The 18807-nt window shown below is 43.2% G+C and overlaps 1 protein-coding gene across 9 annotated transcripts in view; it reads left to right on the forward strand.

Annotated features, from left to right (window-relative positions):
- Positions 1-16450, forward strand: part of UNC79 (unc-79 homolog, NALCN channel complex subunit) — a 240367-nt gene extending 223917 nt beyond the window's left edge. For all 9 annotated transcript variants that reach the window (XM_059182968.1, XM_059182961.1, XM_059182963.1 and 6 more), the window contains 3 exons: positions 1468-1545; positions 13463-13504; positions 15228-16450. In XM_059182968.1, coding sequence (XP_059038951.1) covers positions 1468-1545; positions 13463-13504; positions 15228-15428 — 321 coding nt within the window. In that variant the 3' untranslated portion in view covers positions 15429-16450. The remainder of the gene's footprint in view (positions 1-1467; positions 1546-13462; positions 13505-15227) is intronic.
- Positions 16451-18807: the final 2357 nt, after the last annotated feature.

Raw genomic sequence — 18807 nt, forward strand, 5'->3', positions numbered from 1 at the left:
AGACCAACCACACACGTTCATTCTACTCAGGGCTCAAAACCTGGAAAGAGCCTCCCTGTTTTGAGTCACCCTAGGAGGACCTCAGCGCCCCCAATCTTCAAATCCAGCTCAGTTTTAACTCCGATGGCTCGCCAAGAAAGGGCCTGCTCAGAACCTCACTGGGAAATATCTGGGGTATTGTTGGCATGAGCCCAGTTCATTGAACAAGCTTGGATTTGTCCTGTGAAGTTAAGATTGGAGGGTGGGTTGGGAGGAAGGGACCAGGAAGTCCTTTGGTTTGGTTTGTCACTTTGGAGAATTCTTAGTGGCAGTTAGTATCTTGGCTATGAGGGCTTTATCAGGTGAATTCTCATCTGTGAGGGGCAGGGGATCTGAAGAACGTCATAATGATGATTCCAGTGTGCCCAGAAACCCAACAATGCATTGTCCACGAAAGGCATTCCGGAAACAACTTTTGATTCATTGATACTAGTCTGAGAAACATTTTCTCTTGGCTCTAATCAGAAAGGGGATTATACATCTCCTTCAGTGAAGCACTTCCTTGTCTTTAGAGAAGCAGATGTTATAAAGCAATTTGTATGGAGAGAGGTATTTTAGTTCAGTTTAAAGGAAATTTATGTGACAATTTTAGGGTACACAGAGAGTTCTGAGATAAACATTTCTCGGATCATGGAGTCTGAGACTGTCTAAGGAGAACTTAGAGATCAAGCATTCTGCTCTGTTACTTTACAGACAATGAAATGGAACCTTAAGTAGAGATTTGGTGTCCTTCTGTTGTCATTTTACCTCCTCTCCAAATCTCTTTGATACACAAATGTTAGAGTTAAATCTGTTACAAACGAATTTTGTACCAAAAATGCTACTGAGTTTGAATTCATTTTATCCTGAAAAATTTGTTGGACTCTATGGGCCAGCCTGATAACCTCCCCCCGCCCCACCGGGATCATTCAAAATCCAGCCTCACGAATTTCTGAGGAGGGCCGTCCTCTGCACTGTGTTTTTGAACTGTCGTCAACGTGGCCGCCTTGTTCTGTAGAGAACAAAGCCGCACAGACAGGTGTGTAATAAGTTAAACGGTCACTTCAGGTGAAGAAACCGGGGAGAAAGGGTCAAAATGGAGAAAAGGACCCAGGGCCAAGTTGTGTCGTTGGAAGGAGGGGAGGAGAAGGCATGTATCCCCTGGTATGAATCTCATGCAGTAGACATGAGTGAGCTCAGTCCCCAAATCCCGCTGGCAGCCCTGAGTCAGGTAAGGAGGGCATGATAATTATAAAACCTCTGGAGCTTTTTAAGTTGGTTTTTAGTTGAGGTTCAAGGGGTGAATAAAACCATCCCTTGGGGTCCCCTTCGGTCATTGTGCCCAAAAGCCTCATGGACGCAGGACATGGGTTGCTTGTGGTTATAGACTAGGTTTCAAGGTGTGTGGACCACTGGGAGTGGAATTGATTTTCATCTTTGTTGTTTCAGATGGTAGAAATGGTGTGTCTCCATGTGATCAGTTTGATGGAGGCATTACAAGAATGCAATTCAACAATTTTTGTCAAGGTAGGAAAATCTTAACGATTTTTGTAGACCATTTCTTGCGCCTGAAAACTAATGTGGATTTACTTGGGATGTGCCTTTGAAGAGGAAAATAAAACTGATTTGATTTTGACTTTCAGAGTCAGGGACTAGAGGTTTCAGGCTCATGTAACCGCCCTTCTCCAAATGATTATCATGATATTTTTGCTCGCTTTTACCACTGTGACTGACTCTAGCTGGGTTAGAGATGCTGGACCATGAATGCACGTTAAGACAAGTCATGAAAATAGTACTGGACAACATTGATCTGGAAATGATCTTGTATAAATTGGTTGGGGGTGCCTCACCTTGCAGGATATCCAGAAATCCAAGGAAAATAGTCTTTCATTGCTGAACTTGGGAGCTAGTGTTTTTCTCTAAGGTAAATTAATTTTGTTTCTAATATTACCATAATAAATCACTGTTTAGTGATTTACTGTTTAGAAAATAATTTAAGTATTCGTCACCTGCCCACGGACATCAAAGGCATACATGGTTAAAAAAAAAAATAGACTAAAGAAGAACTTGGATTCTCTATCTTTTCTATCTTTTTTACTTCCCCTCTTCTTCCTTTCCTTCCTGTCTTTCCATCTCTTCTTCTCACTGACCCCCCCCCCCCCCCCCCCGCTCTACCTGTCCCACCTGCTGTTTACCTGGGTGTGTATTTTCCGTTCTCTCTGCCACCATCACCAAGCTCCACCACACCGACCACATCAGTCTGGAACCTTAGAACTTGCTGTTTCGTGCCTTGATTGCCCCTATTCTCGCATAAAGTTCACTTTGTCAAGTTAACTCCCATAATGCTGAAGAAAAGCAACCCATTTTCCGGGAAAACTTGACTGTCATCAGAACACTGCAAAGCACCTGGTTCAAATGGGCTAGGTAGAGCTTGCTAGTCCACAGCAAAAGTCAACACCATGAGAGAAACTCTATGACTGACTCTCGGATGACCATACATGACTTTATTTTTTATAAATTTATTAAAAGTATAATTTTGATGCAGTAAGCTATACATATTTAAAATGTACAATTTGGTAAGTCTTCACATGTATTATACCCACGAAAACATTACCATAATCAAGGTAATGAACGCATCCCTCCCCCACTAAAGTTTTCCCATATCCTTTTTAGTCTGTCTTTGCCACCATTCATGTATCCTACCTCCCCATCCGCAGACAACTGTTGGTCTCTTTTCTGTCACTATTAGCTAGTTTGCATTTTCTAGAATTTTATATAAGTGGACTTACAGAATACTTGAGCTTCCCCCTTGCTCCCTTCTCTCATTCAGAAATCTATTACAATTAATGCATTTGTTTGCATGTATCAACAGATCATTTCTTTTTCTCTCTGTGTAGCTTTCCATGGTGTGGCTGTATCACGTTTTGTGTATCCATTCATCAGTTAATGGACATCTGGACTCTTTTCAGTTTGGGGCTATCACAAATAAAGCTGTTATAAATATTGATGTACAAGTGTTTGTGTAGTTGTATGCTTTCATGTATGCTGGACGCCGAGGAGCGGACTGGCCAGGCCATATGATGTGTGTAAAACTTTTCAAGAAATTGACAACCCGTTTTCCTAAGTGATTGTGCCCTGTTGCATTCACAGCGGCAGTGTGTGTGCATTTCAGTTGCTACACACCTTTGTCAACACTTCGTGTAGTCAGTCTTCCATTTTAGTCATCCTACAGATTGTGTCCTGGGATCTCACTATGGGTTTAAATTGCATGTCCCTTTGACAGGTGACATTAAACATCGTTTGATGTGCTTACTTGCTATCCACGTATCTGCTTGGTGATGTCTGTTAAAATCATTTGCCAACTTTTTTTAATTGGGATGGATTTTTTTCTTATAATTGAATTTTAAGACATACATCCCTTATCAGAGATGGGATTTGCAAAGATTTTCTCTGTATAGTTGTCTTTTCATTATCTTAGCAGTGTCTTGTGATGTGTAGACGGTCTTAATTTTAATGAAATACCATTTATCAAATGTTTCTTTTATGGATCATGCTTTGATTTGTATTTTAAAAGATCTTTGCCTAATCCAAGGAGAACTGAGCTCTTAACAATATTGAGCCTTCTGATCTATGAACACAGTGTACCTATTTTTTAAATGCTTTTGTTAACTTTTTTCCAGCAATATTTTGTAGTTTTCCATATACAGAACTAGCATATTTTTGCCAAATTCACCCCTACATATATAATAGTTTTAGGATATTATAAGTAGTATTTTTTAATCTAAATTGCTGATTGTTCATTACTAGTATTTAGAAATACAACTGATTTTATATTGATCTTTTACCCTGCTAGCTGTTAAGCTTATTTATTAGTGCTAGTACCTTTTTTTTTTTTTTAAATTTTTTATTTTTTATAAACATATATTTTTTATATACATATATTTTTATCCCCAGGTCTGTGAATCACCGGGTTTACACACTTCACAGCACTCACCAAATCACATACCCTCCCCAATGTCCATAATCCCACCCCCTTCTCCCCAACCCCCTCCCCCCGGCAACCCTCAGTTTGTTTTGTGAGATTAAGAGTCACTTATGGTTTGTCTCCCTCCCAATCCCATCTTGTTTCATTTATTCTTCTACCCACTTAAGCCTCCATGTTGCATCACCACTTCCTCATATCAGGGAGATCATATGATAGTTGTCTTTCTCTGCTTGACTTATTTCGCTAAGCATGATACGCTCTAGTTCCATCCACGTTGTTGCAAATGGCAAGATTTCATTTCTTTTGATGGCTGCATAGTATTCCATTGTGTATATATACCACATCTTCTTGATCCATTCATCTGTTGATGGACATCTAGGTTCTTTCCATAGTTTGGCTATTGTGGACATTGCTGCTATAAACATTCGGGTGCATGTGTCCCTTTGGATCACTACATTTGTATCTTTAGGGTAAATACCCAATAGTGCAATTGCTGGGTCATAGGGCAGTTCTATTTTCAACATTTTGAGGAACCTCCATGCTGTTTTCCAGAGTGGCTGCACCAGCTTGCATTCCCACCAACAGTGTAGGAGGGTTCCCCTTTCTCCGCATCCTCGCCAGCATCTGTCATTTCCTGATTTGTTGATTTTAGCCATTCTGACTGGTGTGAGGTGATATCTCATTGTGGTTTTGATTTGTATTTCCCTGATGCCGAGTGATATGGAGCACTTTTTCATGTGTCTGTTCGCCATCTGGATGTCTTCTTTGCAGAAATGTCTGTTCATGTCTTCTGCCCATTTCTTGATTGGATTATTTGTTCTTTGGGTGTTGAGTTTGCTAAGTTCTTTATAGATTCTGGACACTAGTCCTTTATCTGATATGTCGTTTGCAAATATCTTCTCCCATTCTGTCAGTTGTCTTTTGATTTTGTTAACTGTTTCCTTTGCTGTGCAAAAGCTTTTGATCTTGATGAAATCCCAGTAGTTCATTTTTTCCCTTGCTTCCCTTGCCTTTTGCGTTGTTCCTAGGAAGATGTTGCTGCGGCAGAGGTCGAAGAGGTTGCTGCCCGTGTTCTCCTCAAGGATTTTGATGGATTCCTTTCGTACATTGAGGTCCTTCATCCATTTTGAGTCTATTTTTGTGTGTGGTGTAAGGAAATGGTCCAATTTCATTTTTCTGCATGTGGCTGTCCAATTTTCCCAGCACCATTTATTGAAAAGGCTGTCTTTTTTCCATTGGACATTCTTTCCTGCTTTGTCGAAGATTAGTTGACCATAGAGTTGAGGGTCTATTTCTGGGCTCTCTATTCTGTTCCATTGATCTATGTGTCTGTTTTTATGCCAGTACCATGCTGTCTTGATGATGACAGCTTTGTAATAGAGCTTGAAGTCCGGAATTGTGATGCCACCAACGTTGGCTTTCTTTTTCAATATCCCTTTGGCTATTCGAGGTCTTTTCTGGTTCCATATAAATTTTAGTGCTAGTACCTTTATTAGTGCTAGTACAGCTTCTCTGTATAGACAATTGTGTCATGTACAAGTAAAGGCAATTCTCTTTCTTCCTTTCCAGTCTTTATACCTTTTATTTCTTTATCTTGTCACATTGCTTTGGCTAGATCCTCTAGTACAAGTTGAATAGAAGTCATTAGAGTGGGAAACCTTGCCTTGTTCCTGATCTGAGGAAGAATGCATCCATCTTTCCTCATTAAATATTAGCTATCAGTTTTTCATAGATATTCTTTGTGAAACTGAACAAGGTTCCCTTCAATTCCTGGTCAGCTATGAATTTTTGTCAGGAATAAATGTAGGACCTTTCAAATACTTTTCTTACATTTATGGAGATGGTTATTTGACTATTCTTTCTTGGCTGTTAACAAGGTAAATTTTATGGATTGATTTTTGTATATTAAACCAATCTTGTATTCCTGGGACAAACCATACTTGGGTATGATGTGTATTATCTATCCTTTTTATATCTTGCTGAATTCTGTTTGCTAACATTTTAAAATAATTTTTTACATTGATGTTCATAAGGGATGTTGGACTGTAGTTTTTTTTTCTAGCAATAAATATTTTGGGTTTTGGTATCAGGGTAATGATGGCCTCATAGAGTGATTTGGGAAGTATTCCTCCTTTTCTGTTTTATGAAAAAGTTTTGTATAGATTTGGTGTTATTTTTCCCTTGAATATTGAATATTTGATAGAATTGGGCTTAAAATTTTCTTTGCAGAAGGGTTTTAAACTTATAGATTCAATTTCTTTAATAGATATTAGGCTGTTTAGATTTTCTGCTTATTCTTGAGTGATCTTTGGGGTAGTGTATGTTTTTAAAAGAATTTGTCCATTTCATCAAAATAGTCAATTTTATTGGCATGAAGTTGTTCATAATATGCTTTTAAGAGCTGTAGGATCAGTAGTTATGCCACCTCTTTAATTCCTGACATTGGTGATTTGTGACATTTTTTTTTTCTAGTCAGTCTGTATAGAGACATATGAATTCTGGTGAGTTTTTGATTGAAAAACAACAATAACCAGCTATTGAGTTGTTTTCACTGATTTTCTGTGTTTTGTTTCATTGAATTCTATTTATTATATTCTCCCTTCTGATTACTTTAGCTTTAATTCACTCTCATCTATTATAAGTTTCCCTCTAAGCACTGGTTTAGTGGCATCCCACAATGCGATATGTTGTGTTCTCATTAACATTCAGTTCAAAATACTTTCTAAATTCCTTTTCTCTTTCTTTTCTTGACTCATTTTTGGTTACTTAGAAACATATTATTTAGTTTCCAAATATTTGAGGATTTTCTAGTTAATGGGTTTTTAGTTCCTGTTTGTGGTCTGAGAACATACTGTATATCATTTCAGTCATTTTAATTTATTGAGACTGATTTTATAGACTGTGTTGGTACATGCCCTGTGCACACTGGAAAGAATGTGTCTTCTGCTATTGTTGGGTATAGTGTCCTATGCTGCTTGGTTCAAGGTTATTGGTAGTGTTGTCCAAGTCTTTGATGTCGTTCCTTTTATCTACTTATTCTATTACTGAGAAAGAGGTATTGAAATATCTCTGTTGAAAGGGGTCTCTGAAAATCTCTTGTGGGTTTGTTTATTCATCTTTTCAGGTTTACCAGTTTTTGCTTCATGTATTGTGAATCTCTGTTATAAGATGCATAAATGTTTAAGATTATTAGGTCCTTCTGATGAAATGAATTCTTCAGGGGCTGTCTTTATCCTCAGTAATCATCTCTGCTGTGAACAGTACTTTGATATTAATAAAGGCAGTATAGTTTTTCTTTGACTAGTGTTAGGATGGTATATCTTTTTCTATCTTTTAACTTATTTGTGACTTTATGTTTACAGTATATTTCTTACAGACAGAGCGTAGCTAGATGTTGCATTTCTTTTAAATCCAGTCTGACAATTCCTTCCTTTTAATTGGGGGGGGGGTGTCTTTAAACCATCTGCATTTAATGTGTTTTGTGCCATTGTTGGGTCTAACACTATCATCTTGCAATTTGTTTTCTATATTTTCCATCTGTTCTTTGTCTCCTGTTCTTTTTTTTTCCATTTACTTTCTGCTGCATTGAGATGTTAACGATTAAATTTTGGCTATAATTTCCTCTTCTAAGGAAAAGGAAGCTTAGGTTGTTATTTTGAGAAACTTCTGTACTATCATCAATGTTTAGTGCTCTAAATTTCTTCCTTTAGCTGCATTCTTCCAGATATTCTCATTTCCATTCAATTCAAAATATTTACTAATTTCCCTTTTGGTTTCTTCTTTACCCATGGGTTATTTAGAAGTAGACATGTGTTCTTTAGTTATCTTATTAGCTGTATGTTTTAGTTGTTTTTTTGTGTGGCTGATTTGTAGTTCATGGTATACATTTTTAACTTATCACTGTCTACCTTCCAGTAAATACCACTTTGTGTATGTAGGTGGATTTCCATCCTTGGCTTTGTGCTCTTACTGTCATCCATTTTACTTCCACATATGTTATAAACCAAACCACACACTCTTATTGTTTTTGCTTTAGGCAGTCAATTATCTCTTAGAGACTTAACATTTTTTTCAGTATTTATTTATATTTGCTATTATTGCCTTATTTATACTTGCCATTTTCAGGTCTTTTCCCCTCCTTTTATCTTTCTTCTGCTCAAATGACTTCCTTTACTATTTTTTAAAAAGATTTTATTTATTTATTTGAGAGAGAGAGTGAGAGAGAGTATGAAAGGGGAAAAGGTCAGAGGGAGGAGACTCCCCACTAAGCAGAGAGCCCAATGAGGGACTCCATCCTAGGACTCTGGGATCATGACCTGAGCTGAAGGCAGTCCCTTAACCAGCTGAGCCACCCAGGCACCCTCCTTTACCATTTCTTACACAGGTCTGCTGGTCATTGATTCCTTTGCTCTTTTACATGAGAAAGTATGTACTTTGCCTTTGTTTTTGGAAGGTATTTTCACTGGGTATTGAATTCTAGATTCTAAAGTTGAATTTTTTTTCAGTGCTTCAAAGATGTCGCTCCTTTACTGTCTTCTTGCTTTCATTGTTTCCAACAAGAAATCTCTATTATTCTAATTTTTTTCTTCTGTATGTAGTATGGTATGTCCTTTTCTCTCTCTCTCTCTCTCTCTCTCTTTTTTTTTTTTTGGCTTCTTCTAAGATTTTCTCTTCACCATTATTGTTAAGTAATTTGATGATGAAACACCTGAGTATAGTTTTCTTCATGTTTCTTATGCTTGGGTTTGTGGGGCTTCCTGGATCTATAGATTTATAGTTTTCTTTATATTTGGAAAATGTCAACTATTGTTTCTTTAAATATTTCCTTCTATGCCTCTACTTGACATACTAAGGATTTCCTTTACCTTCTTTACCATATTAAATATAGTTATAATAACTGTTCTAATATCTTTCTCTACTAATTCTGTTATATGTATCATTTTGAGATCTTTTCCAATAGATTGATTATTTTTCTTTTTCATTTTTTCTTTTCTTTTTATTTACTTTGGGGGGTGTGCCTGGCAGAGGAAGAAGCAGAGAGACAATCTTAAGTAGGCTCCATGCCCAGGGCAGAGCCCAATGTGGGGCTTGATCTCACAACCCTGAGATCATGTCCTGAGCCGAAATCAAGAGTTGGATGCTTAACCAACTGAGCCACCCAGGCGCCCCTCCAATTGATTGATTTTTATTCTCATTATAGGTCATCTTTTTCTGTTTCTCTGCATGCCTGGTAATTTTTTATTTCATTCTTGACATTTTGAATTTGACTTTCTTGGGTGCTGGATATTTTTGTATCTCTAAAAAATATTTTTTGAGCTGTGTTCTGTGATATTGTTAAATTGTTTAGGTAGTTTTTTCCTTTTGATATTTGCTTTTAAGCCTTGTCAGGTGATCAGAGCTGCACTCCATCTAGAGCTAATGTTTCTTCACCACTAAGTAATAGCCTTCTGAGTATTGTACTTGATACTCTGTTAGTTAAAGAATTTAAAGTAGGGGCACGTGGGTGACTCAGACATTGGGCATCTGCCTTCGGCTCAGGTCATGGTCCCGGGGTCCTGGGATCGAGCCCCACATCAGGCTCCCTGCTAGACGGGAAGCCTGCTTCTCTCTCTTCCACTCCCCCTGCTTATGTTCCCTTTCTCGCTGTGTCTCTATCTGTCAAACAAATAAATAAAATCTTTTTAAAAAGAAAGAATTCAAATTTTTTAAAAAATTGCCCACTCTCACTAGTTTGTGGGAATACCAACTCTTGTTGGCACTGTGTGGTCACCACTCTAATCTTTTGGGGTTGTTTTTTTCTTCAGCCTTGGGTAGTTTTCTCACGTGTGTGCACTGGTCAGTGTGTGGCTGACGACTCAAGGGGAACCTTTTACAGATCTTCAGAGTTCTCTATTGCTGTCTTTCTCTCTTTCTGTGCAGCTCCATCCTCTCCAGGACTCTGCCTGACAGACTACATACCTCGGCCTCTCTGGGCTCCCTGATCCAGCTCTTTAACTCAGGAAGACAGACAGGCTCTGTCCAGGTCCTGCAAGCTTTCTAGGCAGTAAGCTAGGATAATTGTAGGGCTTACCTTGTTTCCTCTCCCTTGGGGATCACTGAACTGCCCTGATGCCCAGGGTCTAAAAACCACTGTTTCATATACTCTATCTGAAATTTTAATTGTTCCAGGCAGGAGGGTAAATCTGGTCTTTGTTACTCCATCTTTGCTGAAGAAGAAAGTTTCACACCTATTTTTAGTTTTGAGAACTGGAACAAGCATGGAGTGAAATGAATGTAGTTTACCTGAGCAGAAAACCTTTATCCTGTAGCATAAAGCAATATAAGAGGAAAAGTATCACTTTTATTTTGGTGAAAAACAACTTATTTTTTTAAATGTCCTTCAGTTTTCTGGAAATCATTTCTGAAGAGGGAAAAAACCCCAGCCAACTTTATTATCACATTACAGAACCCAGAATAAATAACATCTAATTCTTACTGACAGCTTTGTAGGAGCCACTAGCAAAAGGGAATGGAAATGAATGTTACTCAGTAAGTCAAATTAGCATTCCTGAAATAGGATGACTGTTAGATTATATAATGCTATCAATAATGAGATTTAACTTGAAGGCTTTAGTCAGGAGATTCAAAAATGACAAACCTGAAGGTCCTTTGCAGATATAGATTAGAATGATATGGTCACATGTTTCATAAATGGGCTAATAGCAAAGACACTTCAAAAACCAACCTCACTATTTGCCTGGATTGCCTCATATAGGCTTTGAGCCCCAGGAATAGCTCCGGGAAAGGTGTCCACCCAGGGTCAGTGTACTCAGTGCTTCCTGGCTCCTACTCTGCTTGGTCCCTCAGGATCTTAACAGGAGCTTAGTTTGGGTCTTTCCTAAATACCCAGAAGCATATGGCCCTGCTCCTTATTAAATAGGTCAAAACTCAACAAAAGTTTGTAGACACTAGGACCCTTAGAGTTGTTTTTCTTTGTTTTGTTTTTGTTTTTTTCTTTATAGACATTGGAGAGGAAGTGGTCAGACTAGTTTATTTTTTCCCAATCAGAATGTTTACATGAGCCAGTCCTGCTAATGGCCAGAGAGCATAGCTTTATCTGCCACTGACCTTTGTAATCCCAGTTAGTTATAAAGGTTGGTGGTTGGAGGAAGCAGGGAGAAAATGTCGCTTTCTGATTAAAAAAAATTTTTTGTATTTTCTGATATTTTGAGTTTTAGTCCAATTACACCATACACTGTTCCAAACACAACATTCATGCTAGAGACAGAGTGATGCGTGGCTGTGTTTATGAGTGAGCGTCAGTGCCAGTGAAACGAGCAAACTGTACATCTCGACAGAATGCTCAAAGCAAAACAATAGCCAGATTGAGTCTTGGGAGGAAGAGCATAGAGAGAAATGTAGTTTCTCACTTCACCAAGTTGTGTGTGTGTGTGTGTGTGTGTGTGTTGATGAGCTAAATGAATGTGGCAGCCTGTGGCCGTGACTAGTGAACAGAGAGGTTATTGGTACACTGTCCCCCATCCCAGCAGGCCTCCTGCTGGTTCTTTCATTTTCCTCCTGGCACAGCCCCTCCAGTTTGCCCAGGATGGAAACCTCAGCTTCTGCTCTTTTCCTCGCTCCAAAGAGCAGACCAGGGGTCTCTCAGATTGTGTCTGCAGGCATCACCCTTCTTCCTCTCCAAAGCTACCCCTGGTCTTACCTGGACCATCGAGGCAGTGTGCTCCACCACCCTGGCCCCCAGTCTCCACTCTTCACACCCTTCCTCACCCTAGTCTGCAGATTGCTGCCATGATGATCTTTCTGGAGCCCAGTTCCGCTTGCAGTGAATGGGGCTCCCCTCTTCAGAAGTTATACTAGATTTGGAAACAATCGCAGGTCATCATAGGTGGGTGGTGAAGGGCCTCCCCTCCACTTTGCTAAACTTGTTTCTCGTGACCCCCCTCCTGAGAACCTCAGGCTTCAGCATCACCTGAATCCCTCCCACCTCCACCTCCCTCTGCACTCCGCCACCTGTGGGCCTCGCCTCATGGAGTGTGCCCCTGTATTCGTGGCTAGGGCTGCTGGGACAGTCCCATGGCCTAGGCAGCTGAAACACAGAAACTTCTTACCCCACAGTTCTGGAAGCCAGAAGTCCCAGCTTAAGGGGTCAGCAGAGTTGTTCCTTTTGAGGGCTGTGTGGGAGAACCTGTTGCATCCTCCCCCGAACTCACTTTGGGGATTGGTGGGCAATCTTTGGCGTTCTCTGGCTTGTAGATCTCCGCCTTCATCTTTGCATGGGGTTCTGTCGGTGAGCGGGCCTGTGTCCAGATTTTCCCCTTTCCCTAAGAGTATCAGTTATATTGGATGAGGGGCCCACCCTACCGTAGAATGACCTCATCTTAACTCATTACCTCTGCATCGATCCCTCTTCCAAATACGGTCACATTCTGAGGCAGTGTGGGTAGGGACTCCAGCGTCTGTCTGGGGTGGGCACGGTTGAGTGCATGGCCACTGTACTCCTCTACTGAACAGGAGGAGAGGGTCGGAAGGAACACAGAGTGGAGAGATAAGACGCATATTCGGGTGTTAGAGATCTGAGCAGTACCGTGTCTAGCCTTTACAAACGTACCAGAACCAGTACACCCCCCTGCCCCCCACATTTAAACCCACCAATCGAGCTGTGGAGCACCCTCTGGGAAACACCATTCTGTCCCAGACTTCCAGATTTACGTGACCTTACGGTCCAGAGGGCTGAACCATGGCTGAGGGATCAGAGCAGGGAGAGGAGAGCCACTGCTGGAGGCCCTTGGGCTGGACATCCTGTGAGCGCCAAGGAAAGACACAGCAAAGGGGGTCGGGTGGACCAGAGGGGCCGGAGGAGGGCGAGGCCCCCACACGCCTGCAGTTTGAGCGCCTTGCTCCCTGCAGGAGTGGGGACCCTCTACCACCTGCCTGCGTCCACACCTCTGGCCCAAGTCCCTCTTGCTGTCCCCCACCTTCCAGATCAGAGCCAGGCGACCTCGGGGCATGGTTTTTTATACCGCTGAAGCTTTTCAGCCACCTCCCAGGGAGTGCTCCTTAACAACTACGGGCAAATAGAGTCGCCGTCCTACTCGGGGGACTCAAGTTTAGAGATCCTCATGGAGGAAATGCTATTTCAAGAAAGTGAGGATTTAATTAAATAAATACACATTTCATTTCCCGTGTGTGGTAGCTTTCAAGAGACAATCAGTCATTTACTCTAGAGCGTGTGTTCCGGGCACTCGCAGGGGCACTCATTAACCTCCCAGTGCCACTGGCTCAGCAGGGTCTGGCCTCAGAAAGATGTTTTTCCGATAATGGATAACTCCACAGCAGGGGCCATCCCTTTGGTGATGTTACAGGGGTTCTGTGTGCCCAGCCTTCCCGAGCGGTTGCCGAAGCTGCTGGGGGCGGGGATGGAGAATTCGAATAACACGACTTCTGTGTTTCTCCACACAGCTGATACCTATGTGGTTGCCAATGATTCAGTCAAATATCAAGGTAAGTCATCCCTGGGTGGACCGGAAGCTCAGCTCCCTGCAGACAAGGTCAGGCCGTGAACAGGCCTCCCTGACGCTCCACTTGCTGTGGAGAAAGGTGAATTCACCCAGCTCCCGGCCTCAGGGCGGTGGCACAGCACGGGCTCTGTGGGCCAGGGAACGGGCACGCAGGCCGAGGGGACAGCGGGAGCCACGGTTGTACTATCCGCTGTGGATGAGGGTATGAGTGGAGGGGGGACCCGAGTCTGAGCGAGGCTCGCGTCCTGACTAAAATACAGGCCTGTCCTACCTTCCGAGGACAGCCCTGTGCATCTGAGCCCAGGCATGTTCCGTGCTCTCTCCTGGTCGCTGAAATAGACTTTCCATGGGGCCCCCGGCTGGCTCGGTCCATAGACTATGCAACTTGATCTCAGGGTCATGAGTTCAAGCCCCATGCTGGGGGTCAAATCAATTAAATAAACTTTAAAGAAAAATAAAATGGATTTTTTGTGACAGGAAGGATTCTTTTAAGAAACGCTAACATTGAATGAATGACAGAACTGAGCCAGAAGGGAAGGGCCCTGCCCCTCTTGTTCTACCTATGAGGAAACAGGGAATCAGTTAGAAGAGTCACTTAGCCAGGGGCCCCACAGCCAGGAAGGAAGGACCCTATCCAAGTGTGTTTCCCATCGCCAGGGCCCACCTTGAGTGACACATCGTCATTGTTGGGCCGGACGTCCTCCATGACTAGTCGGGGTCCCTGGGTCCCTGGGGCCTGATGGTGGCGGAGCCAGCCCCCTGCTCCACCCAGAACTGGGCTCTGTCTACGACTCTGGGAGCACAGGGCAAGCAGGGGGGCAGAGATGCAAACCTTCTTGCTGGTTTTCTTCTCAGCATCAGGGAGGGATGTCAGTGGATAGAAGGGGGCTGACCTCAAGGTCCGCAGTCACCAAGACAGAAGTGCAGCCATCAACACGGACTTTCAGGCTTTGAGTCAGGGATCATGGTCTTGGTGCCATCTGGGGCCACAGGTGGGGGTGCCTGCACTGCTGAAAACCTGTAAAAACGGTGGCTCGTTCCAGATTGCCCCTTGTCCCCCCAACTCTGCCATCGGGAAATCGAAACCCGAGGCCAACAGAGCTTACAACCTGGCCTCTTCTCGGGCAGTACTATGAGAACAGAGAGACCATAATCATGATTAAAATGCAAGGAAGAACTATTATGTGCCCACTTCTGTTCTAAACTCTCCACTAACTCACCCTTAAAGGAAAACCCCATGAGGTTACTGTCCCCAGTTTGCCCAGGAGAAAAGCCAAACAAATGGAAAAACCTTGTTCCCAGAGTCGTCCACAGAGGAGCTCGGATCTGGGAGCTGGCGGCAGAGCCTGCGTGGTGACCGGCTCCTGGGGGATGGCAAGCGCGCGCGTGCGCGCGTGGGTGTGTGTGTGTGTGTGTGTGTGTGTGTGTCTGCCCCCACCCAGCTTGTCAGCGAATGGGTCGGGATGGGAATGGCCTTAAGTGGACGGATCTGGGCCAGAGTGACTTTAGAGTCCCTGGCCCTGGCCCGCGTCCCCCGCCCTGTCTGCCGCCAGATGTGAGAATGGCCTCTGTGTTGAGGCCCGGCGGCCCTGGAGGCCCACGGGAGGGCTCTGCCTGCAGGAGAAGCCCGGGCTGGTGCTCCCTTGGGTGGAGCCCGGACTGTCAAGGGAGAGAAACTAAACCCGCTGTCTCGCCCTCCTCAACAGCACTTATCGGCTGGACTGCAGCTTCGCCTCCAGGCCATTCAGAACAATGTGAACCACCACAGCCTAAGGACACTGCCTGGCTCGGCCCCGAGCAGCGCCGGCCTCGTGGCTCTCCGCAAGTGGCTCCAGTGTACCCAGTTCAAAATGGCCCAGGTGGAGATCCAGTCCTCGGACGCGGCCTCTCAGTTTTATCCTCTATGAGCGGACTCCTCGGCTCTCAGTGTCAACACTCTGGTTTAGCAATAATGGGTTTCAAAAAAAAAACAAAACAATTTGATCCAAGCAGGTTGGGGAACATATCGGTACTGTACATTCTCTTTCTAGTTTAGTAAAAAAAAAAAAAAAAAAAAAGACGTGCAAAGGCCGGAGAGGGCCAAAAAAATGAAGCTTTCTTGCTACACATCTTTCTGATGACTCCTTGGGCTATATCTGATTAAGTGTTTCCTTACATTATTTTTTAAGAAACCAAATCATTTTTCTTTAACTAACTTCTATTTTTTTTAAGAAAAAAAAATAAAAAAACAACAGACTGGTGGGTACTCACAGAAAAGTTGTATAAGTCCCCCGTTGCTATTTTTGATGATAGAGAATAAATAGGGTTTTTGAAACCTTTGTAGTGTTTTTTCTTAAAATCCACTCTTGGCAATGCAATAAAAAAAAAAAACAAAACCCGTCACCGTAAGCCAGTGACACTTGACTGAAGCTTTTTGTCATTATCCTGGGAAAAGTGGCAGGTTGCAAGGACCATTACAAAGTGCACTTAGAAATTAGGTGGTTAAACTGTGCCAATTGTTTTTTCTTTGTTTTATAATATCATTTTCCAAAACTGTCCAGTAAGTTTTATTATTTTTAAAACTAATTTTTCAACTCATTCGTTCTAGGCTGTACTTTCTTGTAAGCTTAATGAGAACCACTTTAGTTTTGTGAATAATAAATTTTATTCTTTTGTTAACACTTGTATACAATTCAATTTAGAACTGTAGATTGCATACTGGACCAGACGACCCCCCACGCTGGCACAGAGCACTGCACCTGGAGTTATGTTTCATAAAACGGGATTTTAATAGTGTAAGAGCACCAAGATTTATCAGCACTTCTACTTAGCATTTGACTGTGCATTCACAAATCATACTTCTCTTCTCTATCCTGTAATGCACTGACAAGAAGACTTACTATACATTTAAGCTGTATATTGACATGCTATTAAATGCACTTTTTTATTATCTTTGTGAGCCTGGGGTTTTTTAAAAATCAGTTTATATGTGGCTTGTAAATTTTAAAACTTCTAACTTCCTTGAAAACTAGAGTACAGTTGTTGAAAGGAAAAGGCTTTCTTTCGGGTCATCTGGTAAGAGAGATACCCAATTTATTTGAGGTCTATTCTCCAGGAAGGACCTTGAGGGCTTGAGGCAATGTTCTTTCTTTTTCTTTCTTTTTTTGTGTTGGTTATCATGAAGAGGACTCTTTTCTGCTGGGAAATCTGATGCTTCTCAGGGGAAAACAAGTCCTCAAATGTTTGTTTCACGGGAGTTCTAGAACATCTGGGTAGTAGAGCTTCACCCCTACGAGAACTTGGGGAGAACCAGTCGGTCCCTAGATGAAGGATGTAGAAATGATCATTCTTCCTGTTTGACGCAGGAGCTCTTCCGACAGGCCTCCCCCTTGGCTAGGACGCTCCCCATAGTGCTTAGTTATGCTTCCATCAACGTTCTGACTTCTATAAAAGTTGTGTGTGTCTTTATCTCACTTGTAAACTGTGACAGCTTAGAGGTTATGTCCTGTCTCTGTATCCCCAGGGTCTGGCACTCACCACCAGTTTAATTAATGTCTCTTGAACGGAATGGATTCGATTAAGCAACAGGTCTTTCTGAGCTCTCCTGTGGGCTCAGTAAGGGCTGAACTGTGACATTTTCTTTTTGGGCAGTGATTCCTGGAGGGAGTAATGGAAACAGGCCAGGGGTGGAGGCGTTGGCTTCTTTCCGTGTGGGGGGTTTGATGACGCCGCTCTTCATTCATCCTGAGTTCTGCTGCAGGCAGCCCTATCCTACTAGTAGATAGACAAGGTCCAAAGTCTTCCACAGGCGGCTCTTCAACCCCGGCTCTTTCAATGGACTGCTGCCTCAGTTTCTCTTTATATTTGTATCCCCCCCCCACAAAGGGCTGGAGAGGACCCCTCAACTCAGCCCTCTTGTCTGGTTCCCCGAATGTTTCCTTTACCCCAGTCACAATCTGGGGTCTTGGCCAGACCCAGGCAGATCTGTCTCCTTGCCCCTGAGAACTGTGACCCGCTGTCCTGCCAAGCGGACCCAAATACTGTCCCTGCTGGGATGCTGCCACTTCCCTGCTTTATCCAGACCAGTACGCTTCTTCTCTGGCCTACACTGTCCCCCGACCCATCCCCCAGGGTGGTCTTCTTTTTCTGGCCTTGTGTCAGCCACCCTCCCCACCCCCCAGCAAGTCAGACTCAGGCTCTTAGAAGAAGAGTCAGGACAAGCAGGGACAGATGGCAGTTGAGCAGGATTGGCCCTCATTAATCAGAGGAGAAGCCATTCACGTAGATCGGGGGTCAGCCCACCGGTTTTCATAAGGTTTTATTAGAACCAGCCACACCCACCATGTACGTGGGGTCTGTGACCCATTTGTGCTACAAAGCAGAGCGAAAGAGCTGGAACGAGATGTGTGGCTCTGAAGCCCGAAACTATTGACCATCTGCCCCTTGACGGAAAAAGTCTGCCGACCCCTGGCCTGCCAACCCCTAGCCACAGAGGGAAACCGCGTCGAACCCTCACGTGGCCATAGCTTTCTGCCACCTCAGAGCTTTTGAAATTTCAGTAATACTTCATCAGTACAGTGAGGACAAGGACGCATTTGACTTTATAGGGTTGTTGAGGTGATAAAAAAATGTGAGGAAAGAGCAATGCCCGGAACATGGTAAGGGGGGCAGGTGATGACTTCCTATTCTTCTTCATGTGTTAAAGCCTAGGAGGAAAATCTACTTGCCCAAGGTCACACGGCTAGTGAGAGGCAGTGCTGGAACTTGACCACAGGCCATCTAACCCTAAGGACTCTGCTCTCAACTTCTGCCCACCACAGCCCAGCCTCACGTGGCAGCCTGACGGCAGCAGAGGGCACAGAGACTCCAACAAATTTTACCTGATCCAGAGTTGGCCAGTAAGGATCATTGGCTTAGAGAAGGGCCAAGGCATAGGCTCAGTTCTCCCTTGGCTGCGGAATCCTACTGACTTCAGAGTGCGAACGGAACATTCTGAGATACCCAAGGGGAGACTGAGCCCAAATCTGCAAATGTGTAGATTCTATGATTGTGTGCAATGGACATGCCTCTTACTAGCTGGGTGACCTCGGACAAGTTCTTAAACCTCTGGACATCTGCTTTTCCTTATCTATAAATGGAGTTATCTACCCAGCGCCTGGGTGATGGAAAGCGCGCATGGGTAGAAGACTGTGAAGGCACGAAGAGACTGCCAGCAAGACCAGGGTCGCCTTAGGAAGACCATTTGGGGGGACGGCTCACAGCTGCAGATTCACTCGGTTTTTTTCCTCCAGCTAGTCCCTCAGAAGC

This window comes from Mustela lutreola, chromosome 7 (genome assembly GCF_030435805.1).
Source record: "Mustela lutreola isolate mMusLut2 chromosome 7, mMusLut2.pri, whole genome shotgun sequence".
In the NCBI taxonomy this organism is placed as follows: Eukaryota; Metazoa; Chordata; class Mammalia; order Carnivora; family Mustelidae; genus Mustela; species Mustela lutreola.